This window comes from Nuphar pumila, chromosome 7 (assembly GCF_984573655.1).
Source record: "Nuphar pumila chromosome 7, dmNupPumi1.hap1.1, whole genome shotgun sequence".
NCBI lineage: Eukaryota > Viridiplantae > Streptophyta > Magnoliopsida > Nymphaeales > Nymphaeaceae > Nuphar > Nuphar pumila.
Genome location: NC_143255.1, coordinates 104,133,515 through 104,148,492, shown reverse-complemented (window position 1 = coordinate 104,148,492; position 14,978 = coordinate 104,133,515). Strand labels below are relative to the sequence as shown.

The following is a 14,978-nucleotide window of genomic DNA, read 5'->3' as shown; positions in this document are numbered from 1 at the left end:
ACTAAGTAGTCCTCTGAAGTTCAACCTAGCTCCACCAGCACGAGGAAAAAGAAAAGGACAAGCTCCAGAGTCATAACTTTAAGTAGCAGAAATGAAGCGTTTACACAAGTCTAGCCAATAGTCAACACGCTTTACACACTTGGGAGCAGAAATGAAGAGTAGAGATGAAAACGAATGATGGGAGTGACATTTGTCAACTAGTACATCCTCAAGCAAAATACAGCTGAAATGGGAAGATGGTAGGTCATCTCCATTCCCATCTCCCAAACAGCAGCAGGATTAGGGGATTCAGTGAATCCCCATCTCTCAAATCGGGCTCCCAAACAGAGCTGATGTCGTTTTGAGTGTCTGTGTGTGGGCTGATGTTACCCACAAAAAAAAACACACACACACACACAAAAATTAATTATGCTTATGTTCAAGGGCATGATATTGTATATTCCATAATCCATATCATTTAAAAAACAACCATCAAACAACTATGTTTAATTAATAAAATAAAATTTTACATAAGATGGGCTCTCATATCCTAACTACTACTATTTTTAATTCCTTTCACAATTTATTCGATTGAGAGCCAAGAGAACTGCATATTATGTACACATTCCTTCTTCTGTGATCATTCGGCGGATCTTTCTCTTACCAAGTTATTTTGTTCACAAACGAGATCTAGCATGCACTTGTTGATGGTGGTTGTACGTTTGAGCCTTGGGCAAAGAAGTTTGCCTCTTGAAAGATGGGAGTTTTTTAGGCTCCCCAGCACCGGCGAAGCCCTTAGCCATGGCCCTGAGCTGGAATTTAAGGATCTTTCCAGTTGATGTCTTTGGAAGTTCCTCCAAAAACACGAACTTCTTCGGCACCATGTAGCCCGGCAGCTTCTTCTTGCAGAAGGAGATCATCTCGTCCTCCTCCACACCTTCCTTGTCCAATCCTTCCTTGAGTGCCAGGAATGCACATGGCGTCTCCCCCCAATGCTGGTGAGGCATGGCCACCACGGCGGCCTCGGCGACCACCGGGTGGCTGTAGAGCACAGCCTCCACCTCGACGCTGCTGATGTTCTCACCGCCGGAGATGATAACGTCCTTCGACCTGTCCTTGATTTCGATGTACCCGTCTTCGTGCACCACACCTACATCACCGGTCTGGAACCAGCCATCCTTGAACGCATCCCGGGTCGCAGCGGGGTCCTTGAGGTACCCCTTCATTATGCTGCTGCCTCGCAGGACGATCTCGCCGGACGTCCGGCCATCACGCGTCACTCTGGTCATTGTGGCCAGGTCCATGACGTCCGCATCGGCAAGGCTGAGCACGGCCAGTCCTTGCCTGGCCTTCAACCGTGCCTGGTCCTGGCTGGGCAGCTCGTCCCATGGTGCCTGCCACTCGCACACCAGGGCCGGCCCTGTTGCCTCGGTCAGGCCGTAGGCATGCGTCACGTGGAACCCACGCTCCTCGATCTGCTGCAGCAGCGCAGCAGGCGGTGGGGCCCCACCCGTGAGGATCTCGACCGTCCGATCGATTCGCCTCAGCTCCATGGGGCCAGCCTTGAGGATGATGTTGAAGACGATCGGCGCGCAGCACATGTGCGTGACTCCCTGGTCGGCGATAGACTGGTAGATCTCGGCCGCAGTCGTGTCACGGATGCATATGTTGGTGCCGCCTCGGGCTGCCACGCCCCAGGTGAACGTCCAGCCGTTGCAGTGGAACATAGGTAGGGTCCACAGGTAGACAGGAGCCCCCTGCATCTCCCACTGCAGCACCAGGCTGAGCGTGCTGAGGTAGGCCCCACGGTGACTGTACACCACGCCCTTGGGCGCCGACGTGGTGCCCGACGTGTAGTTGAGCGAGATGGGGTCCCACTCGTCCTCCAGCAACGCCGGCACGAACCCAGGGTCACCCCCCTGGACCAGCCCCTCGTACTCCAGCTCACCCATGCGCATGCCGGTGGGCCGGTCCAGGTCGTCTATGACGACCACCAGCGGCACCGGGACGAGTGCGTCGGCGGCGATGAGCTGCATGATCGCATCCCGGGCATTCCGAGCATGCTGGTAGTCGACGAAGAGCAGCTTGGCCTCGGAGTGGCGGAGGATGGTGGCCACCGAGTTGGCGTCCAGCCGGGTGTTGATGGTGTTGAGCACTGCCCCGGCCATCGGGACTGCGAAGTGCATCTCGTACATAGCGGGGACGTTGGGGGCAAGGACCGACACCACGTCGTTCTTGCTGATGTTGAGGGAGCGGAGGGAGGAGGCGAGTCGCCGGCACCGGTCGTAGGTCTGCTTCCAGGTGAACCGGACCCCGCCGTAGACGATGGAGGTCCGGTTAGCATAAACCTTCGCTGCACGTTGTAGGAAGTTGATGGGGCTCAAGGGGACGTAGTTTGCTGGGCATTTTGGTAGTTGGTCCATTTCGAGAGAGAGAGAGAGAGAGAGAGAGAGAGAGAGAGAGAGAGCAATGAAGGGTTATTGAGTGAGTGAGTGTTGATGGGGGGGAAAGGGAATTATATAGTATCCTCTTTTAAAGTGGTGGGGGCAAGAAAAGTAAACCCTAGGCCAGAGAGAGAGGGAGGCTGGAGGGAAGGTGCGGTGATATTACATAATAGCTTTGAACATAAGACTATTGACTTTGATGGCTTGGATGGTTATTCATATTTTAAATGAATACGTTTGTGTGGTGGATGGATTTTTTTTTTCTTTTTTTTTTTAAAGTCTAGCTGAGGTTAGGCCGACCCTATCAGAACAATAGCTACCCCATGCGGCAGAGGGATTCGATCATGGGTCTTCAACTTGACACTGGGGTGATTATCCACGATTCCTTCTTTTATACTTGGTGTTGGTGTGAGTGGCCATCATAGAGTACAGTTAACATTTGTGGGAAAATTCAGATTACTCTCGTCTCTGTTTGTTCAAGGCTTGGTGGTAGGGCCTAAGACAAACTCTAAAACCTAACCTTGACTCAGTTTTGAATGACAAATTTTTTGCGACAATATTTTTTTCCTGGATTTTATTAGGGTTTTCCTCTCTTTTTTTTTTCATATAGGAACGAGAAAAACACCCTAGAGGGGTATAAACCCGGGCGCACCCCTTAACCTCAAGGTAGCCACCGGCTAAAACTTACTCAAGGAGAATAACGCCCGTGGTAATCGAACCCTGACTGCCCCTCTTAACAGTCTAGGCCCGTTCCAACTGCGCTACCCCTCGGGTCTGGGTTTTCCTCATCTACGATCCTGTTGTTTTAAACTTTTAAATGTAAAATTATGGAGGTTAAAATTAAAAGCCTTGCCCCATCCTAGCCCGTCTTCGATCCAAGAACGAGGATGGAGGATATGAAACGGGGATGAAGGCAAGGATAGAGGTTAAAATCAAAACCCGTGTGAGGATGGAGGTAGGGATGAAAGATAGAATTTTGAGACGGGGCAGGGGTGGAGACCTTGTCGCTCCCGCCCCGGTCCACTGCCATCCCTAATTGCCCACGTGGCGGCTAACAGGGCGATTGTGAGGGTGCTGAGATGAAGGCACATGATAAAACCCCTTTTGTGCACCCGTGTGTGTCCATAATTTTATGAGGTGGACCAGGGTTGTCGCCTGGCTGATTTTCCTTCTTTGTTGAGGTAATCTTCGTCATAAAAAAGAAATCTTTTCCATTTCAATTTTTCAACATCTGAACGTGTGATGCACTTTATGACCAGAAATGGAAGTTGTGTTTCTCTTTAAGGTAATTTCCTACCTTCTTCTTGAAATTCCATATCAAGTAGGACCTTTTTTTAAATTCCTGACATAGACCCAACTTTTCCTAACAATTGTCAAAATGAAGGGGTCTATGTCTAACCGACCCAAAGACCTAGTTTAACCAACCCTTACCCTCACCAAATTAACCTATGTTAAATATTTTAAAAATACCAAAAACTATCTTTCTACCTTTTTATCTTTTCATTCATTAATATATTTGTTATGGATCTAATTAGGGTATAGACAGGTCTGACCTTCAACGGATCTAGATCCAGATCCATATTTGACTTTGTTGTGCTGCTGCTGGGTCTGGACCCCGATCCGTTCCTATAGGTTTACATATTTGGGGATATGATCCATAATGAGTAAAATACTATTTTATGTCTTTCACATTGAAAATTTTGGAATTAATTGGGATACGTTGGACCGAGTTCAGTATGATTTTTTTTAGGGAATTTTACATATAACCGTCTAACCTATATCAAATGGTCACATGACAGCGGTGTCACTTTTCTTGCTAAAGTTAATGATTTATTCTTATACTACAACCACACAAAAGGTCGCATTCCATTAATTAAAAAATAAAAAAAATGGTTAAAGTAGTCAATTGGACTTGCTAAAGTTACTTATTTTGCCTTAATTATAATACAACGTTATTGTTCCGTTATGCATCATAATGACACGTGTCGTGCAAAGAGACGGGTGGCACTTTTTTTCGTGTCCAATTGGATTGCACGTGATACCTTGTTTGAACCGGAATCCAACCATATGCAAAGCGCCATGTGTCCTCTCTCCAAAACAGATCAAATTACTAAAATACTCTCATTTCTTAAAACCGATTTGGGATGGGGCTTGATCAAGAAGTTCAGGACTAAGGTGGTGGTGGTGGTGGTAATGGTGGCGAAAGGATCATGGGTTCGGTGATGATCTTTGCCTCGGCTGAGCCTCTCGTTGCAACACAATGTGGGCATTCCACCTATTAGAAACTATTCTATGGCGCAAGCACGTCCCTGCCAGTTCCATGGGTGTTTTCCTAATTGGCAATATACACATATACACTCCCATAAGCTTTGGCAATGTTGTTGATTAATTCCATGATTTTTTTTTCGCTTGCTTATAATGTGTTAAATGATCCACCACTTTAGTGTTTGACTATCAAAGATTGATAATTTGTATCTATATGAAAACGGGTGCGGGTCTATGAATAATTGTTAAAAGAGGATTTCAGGTGGTGTGAATGATAGTCATGGTGGTGGTTATTGAGGCTTGTGAGCTGATCTGGCCTAGTTTTCCAATTATCACAAGGGCTTTTCAAGAATAGGTATTCTAGAACTCTTGACTTGAACAAAACAGTTGAGCATGCCAATTTTGTTTTTTTGTTTTCGTTCTTCACGTCAAGTGCTAACTTGAATGAAAAAATAAATGAACCTTGCACGTGTCCTGTCACTGTTTTCAGCTATTTAGATGAGTAGAACACTACATGCATTTCAATGATTTGGCACGTTAAGCCACCATAAGTAGTGGCGTAGCCACCATAAGTAGTGGCGTAGCGAGGATTCATGTGTGTGGGTGGGGGTGGGGGTGGGGGGGCGGCAAACAGGTGTGTATAAAAAAAAAATTAGTGTGATTGGGGGCAGCGCCCACAAAAAATTTTTTTTGAGATAAAATAAAAAATGGCTACAATTATTAATAAAAATCTATTTCATATGGATAAATCAAACTATTTGCTACAGTCAGGGCTGGGCTAGGACTAGGCTAAAAAAATGGATAAAAATCTATTTCATATGGAATCAGGGCTGGGCTAGGACTGGGCTTTAAAAAAAATAAAAAATTAACTGTTTCGGGTGCAGCTCGGTAAGACCCGCAAATTTTCTCAGAAAATTATCCAATAAAAGATGAAATTTCATAGTTGCCATTATCTATATATTTGTACATAAATATGTATATGCATATGTATGTGTGTATGTGCATTCGTATATATATATATATATATATATATATATATATATATATATATATATATATATATATATATATATATATATATATATATATATATATCGAAAACCCTAATGTGGACAAGTGTTTATACACATATTGAAATAAATGCATATGCATGCATATTTCAATGCATTGGTCATCAAAACCCTAAGTTTTATCCAAATTACATGAGATCAATCGGATCTCAAATCGAGAAATTTAAACCATGTTAAAACCTCATCATTTGATGTAAATTAATAAGGAATGTAAATTTTAAAGAGGTATGGGTCATACCGAAGATGGTTTTTCATGAAAAATAATAATTTAAAATATATTTTAATATTTGGGTTATATTTGAATTTTTGTCGGGTTTGAGACCAACTAGGGGGGTTGACCTAGCCCATGGTCGACCATAGGTGGACATGGATAACCCTAGAGACCGACTGGTCAAGTTGACCAAGCTGAGAGGTGGCTATTTTGTAATTTAAGAAAAGACTTTTCTCATAAATGATTCTGATTGGTTCCAGCCATGGGACACTTCTTGAAAATTTTTAAAAGCAAGAGGGCATAATAGACCTTAATTAATGACATTCTTGAAAGACTTTTTAGAGAATTCAAATGAAATAAGCCTATTGGTACTATAAAAGTAAAACTAAAGTATTACAAGTATTTCATCACCTAGAAGGGTGTGACATACATCCTAGCCATTCATTTCTAACTTTTAATCTCAGTCATCCACTTAAAACCCTAGCATATTTAACCTTTGAGAAAAGCGAGAAAGTCATTATCTCCTCTTCTTTCTCTCCCCCCCCCTCTCTCTCTCTCCTAAAATTGTGGGGCTCCCACCATAACCAACCTTCTTTCTCTCCACCTTGCTAGTGTGTAGGGTTGGGTACCACGTGAGACTCCATCCTACACACCCAAGCAAGATGAGACCCCCTCCATCATTCCGGAAGCCATTGAAGGTGAGATTTCTTTTATTATCCATTTGTATCTTCTTTTTTCATGAAACCGGATTTTCTAAATGCATGTGTGTAAGTTGCATGAAACCGGATTTCCTAAATGTATCTTCTTTTAACTGGTTTTAAATCTCTCTTTTTTTGGGGTCGAGTTGGGTGCGGCCCAGCTGAGATACCAAGTCACTGAACTCAAATGGCCTAATTATGCTAGTTTATCATCTAATATGGTTGAATTGAGATTAGCCAACATGCAATATCATGCTCATATTGTTTTGATTTATGTACGCTTACACACTACATGAGAACAATGTGACATAAATGTTATAACGCAAATGAGTACTTTCACTTGCACATCATGTCACCAAACTTAGAGTAATTGCATGAATCATGTTGATAATTCAAGTATCCTAGCTTTTAATGAATATTTGATTATGTTTCGTGTACGTTTGCATTGATCACAAGATTCACCTTTGGCACTTGATCTGTCCCATAAGTATAAAGGGGACTCGAGGCACCTTGTAAGGGTGCATTTATCTGTGAGATTTTATGAAATGCTAAAAACTCCATGGTGAGTTAGTGTGGGCAATAGACCCACCTTGTGAGTTGAGCTCACTTATGTCAGAAATGCGCAGTTACTCGTACTTTCTTTCTTATGAATATCTCATGCGATATAATTCTAGAGAGGTCTTCCTTTGGTTAGATAATTAATGAAATATTCATTGTTGAATGCTAATGTCAATCATGTTAGTTGATTGATCATGATCGTACTGCTTATCTTTGATCATAATGCTAGAGCTGTATTTTTCTTGCTCACTTGCTAGATAACTGATGTTACTGCCTAAGTATGTTAGTGGTTGAGATTGTTGTTTATTTTTTGACATTATTCTCTACTTATTGCAGTTACACTTATTTAATCACTTCAATTATGTTAATTGTCTCACCACGATGCACATATATGTTCACTTGTATATATGCATTGATTGTGATATTTTACCTGTTTTGTCATGATAAATTCACTTGTGCTATTGCTCTGGTTAATTATGTTATTAGATGCATATCATGTTATGATTTGCGCAAATGAATTCTCGTGGTCGATTTCTCACCAGCTCGCAAGAGTACTGGCCTCGTTTTATGGGGCTACAGGTATTTTGACTACTCGTGGTGCGATGAAGCTCGATGTGCGGCAGAGGACTGAACCCACACTTCTAGAACGTCAAAGATCTTGGCAGTTGGTTTTTGTAAAAAGAGAAATATTGTATCATCTTATAAAATGTGGTTAATAAAAATGTTTCATCTTTTTGTTCTCTGTAACCCGCCCAAAATTTCCACTTGTTTTTCTTTTTTTGGTTTTTTTCGCTTTGCGCAATGTATATATATATATATATATATATATAAATTTACCCTGAAAATCTAAAGGATTTTCCAAGCTGGGATTCTGGGGCGTTACAGCCTAGCCCTGCCCCCCCAGCTCCGCCTCTGACCATAAGTGATTATAAAATATAAAAGGAAACATGTTTTTTTTTTTATGGATGGCATAGATGCAATAGCAGTGGACTGGGGGAAACATGGCCCCGCCCTACCTCTTCTCATTTGGACCAGGGATGGAGGACATGAAACGAGGATGGAGGTTAAAATCAAAATCCATACTGAGATGAAAGCAGGGATGGACTTACGCTTTGCCTCGCTTTTCCCTGTCCCTGTCCTCGATCCCTGCCTTGCCCCACCCCGTCTCCAATTCTTCTTTAGAGATGGCAGTGGATCAAGGGAAAACGGATCCCCGCTCCGCCTTGCCCTGTTTGGACCGGGGATAGAGTACATAAAACAAGGATGGAGGCGGGGATGAAAGTTAAAATCAAAACCCGTATAGGGATGGAAGCGAGGATGGCGGGTAGGATTTTGATACGGGGCAGGGGTGGAGACCTTGTCACTGGCCCCGCTCCCGCCCCGATCGACTGCCATCCCTATGACATATATGTGCAACATGCTATATAAAAAAACATGTAACTTAATGCCAGTTTGTAGAGTGAGTTTAGTAAACCCAGCTTGAGGATCGAACCGGCTCGACCTTGTCTAACGGGCATAACACTAAAGACCTTCCTCGTGACAATTATAGGTTAGACTCTGGCTTGACATAAACTTCATTTAGTAAATGATCTAGTCGTATAGCAAGAACTTGGAATTGCTTAAGCCTATGTTCGGTTTGTATAGTGATTTTTTTTTTTTTGTTTGGGGGCAAGTCAAGGAAAAAAACACCTTTACTGGCCGAACATTAACAGGGCTCTGGTTGGTAAAGCCCCTGAGGTTTCCCCTGTCCACCAGAGAGTACACGCAGCTTGGACTGCAGGACATCCCCATGGGTTTTGAACCGGGGTAGTTCCATGTCAGGTGACAAATCGCAGCTGCACCAAACCAGGAAGGCGAAGCTGTTGTGAGCGTAAAAATGAATACGTAGGTTGGTGCAAGTATGAATAAAGTGGCTCTAGGTTTGACTTGCTAGGCTCTAATATAACCTAGTGCTATAAACACTATATGGATTTGGTTATACCTGGACATGTGTGGGTCAGACCCATGAACCAAAAACCTTACACCTGGCCATTTTCAAAGAGAGACCCCCTTCTCATGATGTTTAGGTTCGTGACTAACATATCATCTATTTACAAAAAAGTTGCCCAATGTTTCAATTATTAATGGCATTTCAAATACCTGCCTCAAGTGTAAAATAACGTTTTTGTCCTTTTTCTGATCAGATAACTCAAACTATGCTCTTTCATTAAAAAGAAATCAATAATGAGGGTATTTTTGGCATTTGGTTTGACTAAGAAGGGTCTAGGGCTGTCTACGGGTCAGGTACCCAACCCATTAGGGTATATATGAACCAGCCCAAATAACAAATCACCCGTTTGGGTTTGGATTCGGGTTTTGTTGGGTCACGAAAATGGAATTCCATAACAGGCAGGACCTGCATAATTTAAAAAATAATTTTATCAAAAAAACATATAAAATACTACAGTCGGGTCGAGTACCCAGCAAAAGTCATGATCCAAAATTCCAAACCCAGCCCACATAGGTTGGGTACGATTTGAGCCCCATCCATACCACATCCGAAAGGATTCATGTCTGGTAATAAAGGAAGCCCAATTAAGAATTCGGATCAGATCGATAGGAACTTATCAGTATATGGAGCTATGTATGGTTTTATGACATTTCACACCAAACCCAGGTCCATCCTGATTCCGATTAAGATCTGCAATTTTTCAATGTAAAAAACATAAAATTACTATTTTAATGGCTATGGACTGGGTGTGCTTTGTGTAAACCTTATAAGACCCCGGTATGTATTTTCTTATGGTAGGTCCAATCAGACTCAGGTCTGGACCTGGCACCAGTGCCTTAGATTTGGATACAGTTCTAGACCCTCTCAGGGTTAGGTGAAGGTCCGACCTATTGAGTGCCCTAATTCTTTTTATTTATTTATTTATTTTTTAATGACAAGGATCACTCACTAAGAACCGGGTCACTTAATGGGCCTGCCCTCCTGCGAGGTAAACCACGGGTCGGGTCATCGATACCCAAGTCCTTATGGAGCCCACCGGTTAAGAACACCCGCACATCCGTGGGAGTTGAACCGCATATGAAGCGCACAAGCCATTTGTTTCTGTCGATATTTTGCCAATAAAGATGCAAGAAAAAAAAAAAAAACAATTTCTCTTGAGAATTCTGCTGGCGTTATTTTGCAATTTAAAACTTTAATTAATTTTGTCACTATGGATTAAGGTAGCCTTAAGCATTTGCATGGTTCCATTTGATATGGTCTGTGATCAATAGGGTCTGTCCTGAGGCAGTATTTTGGATCCCAGCTCGGCTCGGACCAAACTTAGACTCAACCCATCAACGGACGGACTGGTTAGGTCAGTCGAAAATGGATCTGAGCCAGCCTGGCACAGATGTCTCTGGACTATGGTTTTGAGCTCCAGCCGGTCCAAACTGGGCTACAGAGTGCCCAGTCCATTTTGCATGGGACTGCTTCACCACTGCCGCGAGTTGAGGGGCATGGGTGTTTGTTTCACCCAAGATGGGTAAAGGACATTTTTCATATGAAAACGGGTAATCTTCTCATGAAACCAACAGGCCATTGGATCAATCTCGGATCAATTTGCTAGGCTTGTGGGTCTCGGCCAAGGAAGACTTAAGAAGACCTGACCCAGCAGAAGACTTGGATTGACTCACGAGAAGCCCTAGCAGTTGGCTCGGTGCCACGGCCTAATTTAGTCAAGCCAAAGCGTGATGGTCAACGTGGTTTAAGTATCAACTTGCCTAATTTAGGTCCAAAGACTCAGATTCTAGAAGCTACTAGATCACCACTAAGTTAGGTCCAATGCTCATTGTAGGCCACCCTTCCAGAATACCTTGACTTGGTTGAGTCAACACTTGAGTATGCTTTGGCACAGGTCTCAAGTCATGAAAACTTTTAGTGGGACCTCCACGCTTGCCAGCCATGTGACATGGACACGCTATTATTAGCCGTGTCACTGAACACAACATGTGACACGTTCAACACATGTAGGGACAATATTTAAAATTTTCAAATATATTTTAAATAATAAAGAATCCATGTCCACGTGCGCTATAGGAAAAACACGCACGTAGTCACGCTTCATGTCAGTGTGTCTTTGTGAAATGCCTTGTGAGCTGTAAATGTCTCTTAATAACTGCAAAGTAGATAAAAAAAAATCTAAAATGGCTTGTGGTTTATTATTATTATTATTATTTTGATAGGCAAGCTGGACGAGTTAGGCAGACTCCTACCAGATATTTCTTAAGCCCCCATGTGACAGAGAAATGGGAACATGAGACTTCAGCTTGGAACATGACCCCGCTTACCACATGGGAACGGGATACCACTAGGGGTGGCAATCGGGTCGGGTTGGCAGGTTAGCGGGTCAGCATACCTCAACACAAACCCAACCCGTTTATTAAACGGGTCGGCTGTGGCAAACACGAACCCGATCCATTTATTAAACGGGTAACCTGACACGACACGGTTAACCCATTTAATAAACGGGTCGGGTCGGGTAAACAGGTTGGTAGGTTAGTGGGCGGGTTGGTGAGTCGACCCGTTTAATAAATGGGTTAGGTGGGTCGACCCGTTTACGACACGAACCCGTTTAAGCCAAACCCGAACCCGACTAAGAAGCGGGTTGGCGGGTCATGTCAGATTTTTGCCACCCCTACATACCACCCCCATTTGGACCGAGAATGAAGGACATGAAACGTGGATGAAGGTTAAAATGAAAACCCATGCAGGGATAGAGGCAAGGATGGACTTACACTTTTCCTCGCCTCGTCCCGATCCCTGCATTGCCCCGCTCCCCAATCCTTCTTTAGGGATGACAATGAACCGAGGAAAAAGGAGCCATGCCCCGCCTCACCCTATTTGGACCGAGAAGAATGGAGGACATGAAGCGAGGATGGAGGTTAAAATCGAGATAGAGGGCAGGATTTTGAGATGGGGCGGAGGTGAAGACTTTGTCTCCTGTCCCTGCCCCGCCTCACCCTGTTCGGACCGAGAATGGAGGACATGAAGCAAGGATGGAGGTTAAAATCGAGATGGAGGGCAGAATTTTGAGATGGGGCTGAGGTGAAGACTTTGTCTCCTGCCCCTGCCCATAGCCACTACCATCCCTACACCTCGGTAGGGGTGGGCAAACGGGCCGGGCAACCCGATGGGCCAAACTGACCCAGCCCATCATGGGTCGGGTTTAGGCCAGGATTTTAGGCCTGAGCCTGTTCGCCCAGCCCGGTTTGATGGGCTTGAGTTATAAAAAATAAATAAATAAGTAAAATTAAATTTTTTTAAAAAATTAGAAATCACATAGTAACTTGGGTACATGAAAACTTGTTAATTACTTAATTAATTGCACTAGTTTTAGGAGAAAGAATTAATTGCACCAAATCACATTATTTGCACACATAGTTGGCTATGATTGTTTTGTGTAGGAATCATCTTATTTGGGTCAGCTTGAACCCGACCCGCTTCACATTGGCTCATTGGGCCAATGGGCCGGGCCATGTGCCTATCTTCAAACCCGAGCCCGTTAAGAAATGAGTCAAAATCCCGCCCGATAGTAAATGAGCCTGGTCCATTAGCCGGCTGGATTGATGCCCACCCCTACACCCTCGGTGGTTATTTTTTATTTAGTTACATGTAAGAACCCAAGGCCTGGAATGGGTAGATCATAGATCGAACATTAACCACCCTTATGATAGCCAAGCTCCATCCCCACTCCGCCAACCCCACTTGTGGATGTGTAGATTTATTAATTGATTCTGTCTTTCTGCAAACTTTCTTCATCCTTTCCAGATTTTTAAGAAATGCGTTCGCAATAGTCGGTCAAACAAGAATTGGAGACAATGAATATTCTTCTATGAACACACTTTTTTAGTGGAAGTCAAAGGCACTTGTTTGAATGAGGTAAAGTTTTGGTTGTACTATTTTCATAAAAAAAAAGACATTTTTTATGCAGCTCCAGTACTGCTGACCATTCATCTCAACATTTTTTTGAGATAAACAACACACCCATCTCGAGAAATGATGCTGCATATAGCGTGGAGTCAAAAAAAAAGTTTTAAATACTAGAATAGGCATTGCAGGGCACCTACTGTTAGGAATGGAGAAAGAAACTTAGGCATATTCACCATATATATATATATATATATATATGCAATGGCAAAAAAAGTTGAGGTTATCTCAATATGCAAAGGGCACAAAAATCCTTTAGCAAATCCAGAGCTCTTATTTAAATTGCTATTGGTGCAAATTTATCTTATATTAAAGTATTTTATATGCTAAGAGATAGTCAATTAAAGGTCAGCACTGCTTATCTAATGATGACTAGGTATTATTATTTTGTTAATGAGAAAAATACAAGTAGGTATTAGGTTAGAAGTAGTAGTTAAATTTCTTTTTAAAAAAAACAAAAGGATGTAGCTAAATTGTTTCATTAGAAAACGATAAATGGGTTATATTATTCAGATAAGATAATAATAATCTTGGTTTTTCAGTTAAAATAGTAAGACCACTTGACATGAACCAATCTGATGGCCAAAGAATTCAAGGTTAAATAGGGTGTAAAAGACAGCTCTTGATGAAGACCGGGTTGATTTAGTAAGCAGGTGGACCAACTTGTGAGTTGACTTGCTACTAGGTCCCTGTCTAACAGTTTAGTGTAGGAGAACAACCCACCAAATGCTGAGGGAAGAAATTCAAATTATCTGGTTTTTCTTTTTCTTTTTTGATAACGAAGTGAATAAAAAATAGAAAATAGGGTACAATATGATAGTGACATTTTTGAAAAAAATGTGAAACAACCTAATTTCACATGTTCTCAAATACATTAACCTTACCATTTGGGATTCGAACTTGCAACGTCCTGACACAAGGTGACGTGCACTAACTGCTCCTGCCAGACAAGCGGAGCCCCCCGTTGGTTTTTCTATGCCTAACTTTTGCGGCCTAGGAGCTGTGTTAGTTCATGCATTAAAATGAAGTATTTGTACATCAAGGAGTCTCTTAGATATGGGTTATACAAATATGACATTCTTTATGTACAAGCACAAAAGTAAGGCAACTTGTTTCCACTTCCGAGCACTAAATTGAACAAGATTGCTTGCAACTATAGCTGGAATGCAGTTTGTGATTGGTTATCTTTTAAGAGGGTCTTTCTTTTAATTTCTTATTTCAATCTGTTTTTGTTAAAGATATGATTTTTTTTTTTTGAAGATAATGTTAGCACCTGATCTCATTTTAAATTCTTAGATAAGATGCACAAATAAATGATGACTTTTGCTTTCTCGAGTAAATAAGAGGGTTAAGCGATTTGGGTTTTGTGGTACACTTGTGGCTGAAACATTCAAGTAGCATAATCATCCTCATAACCAAGTAAAAAATCTAAAATGTAGTCGGAATTTATTGAATGATGTTCTGTCATCCAGCTGTCATATTTGATTCTGAATAGCTTCATCTCTTCAATTTTGATTTTAATAGTAATTAAGTCAAATTTCGATTTGATTAGAACTTTGTAAGGAAGCTGCATGAGAACTGTTCAAATAAAAACTTGGTGGAATTTCAATGTTTTTGACATGACCACATTTTTGCCAATGAAAATCAAAGGCAAATTGTTGAACGAGTTAGTTTGTAACATCACTGTTTCGTGAAAGGAAGGGAAGTTTAATGTTGGTACGTGGCCTCATATCATTGGGATCTTGGGGGTTGATGCGTGTTTTGCTTCTTAATTCAGTAATATTTGAATAACAGCCG

At 42.2% G+C, this 14,978-nt stretch overlaps 1 protein-coding gene across 1 annotated transcript; it reads right to left on the bottom strand.

The window, feature by feature from the left end:
- Nucleotides 1-476: 476 nt before the first annotated feature.
- On the bottom strand, nucleotides 477-2,402 carry LOC149832732 (trans-cinnamate:CoA ligase, peroxisomal-like). Its single transcript, XM_090012565.1, has one exon. The coding sequence runs from the start codon at nucleotides 2,400-2,402 to the stop codon at nucleotides 657-659; it is 1,746 nt and encodes a 581-aa protein (XP_089868691.1). The 3' UTR covers nucleotides 477-656.
- Nucleotides 2,403-14,978: the final 12,576 nt, after the last annotated feature.

Coding starts and splice junctions, on each gene's coding strand:
- LOC149832732 (XM_090012565.1), bottom strand. CDS start 2,402: ATGGACCAACTACCAAAATGCCCAGCAAACTACGTCCCCTTGAGCCCC.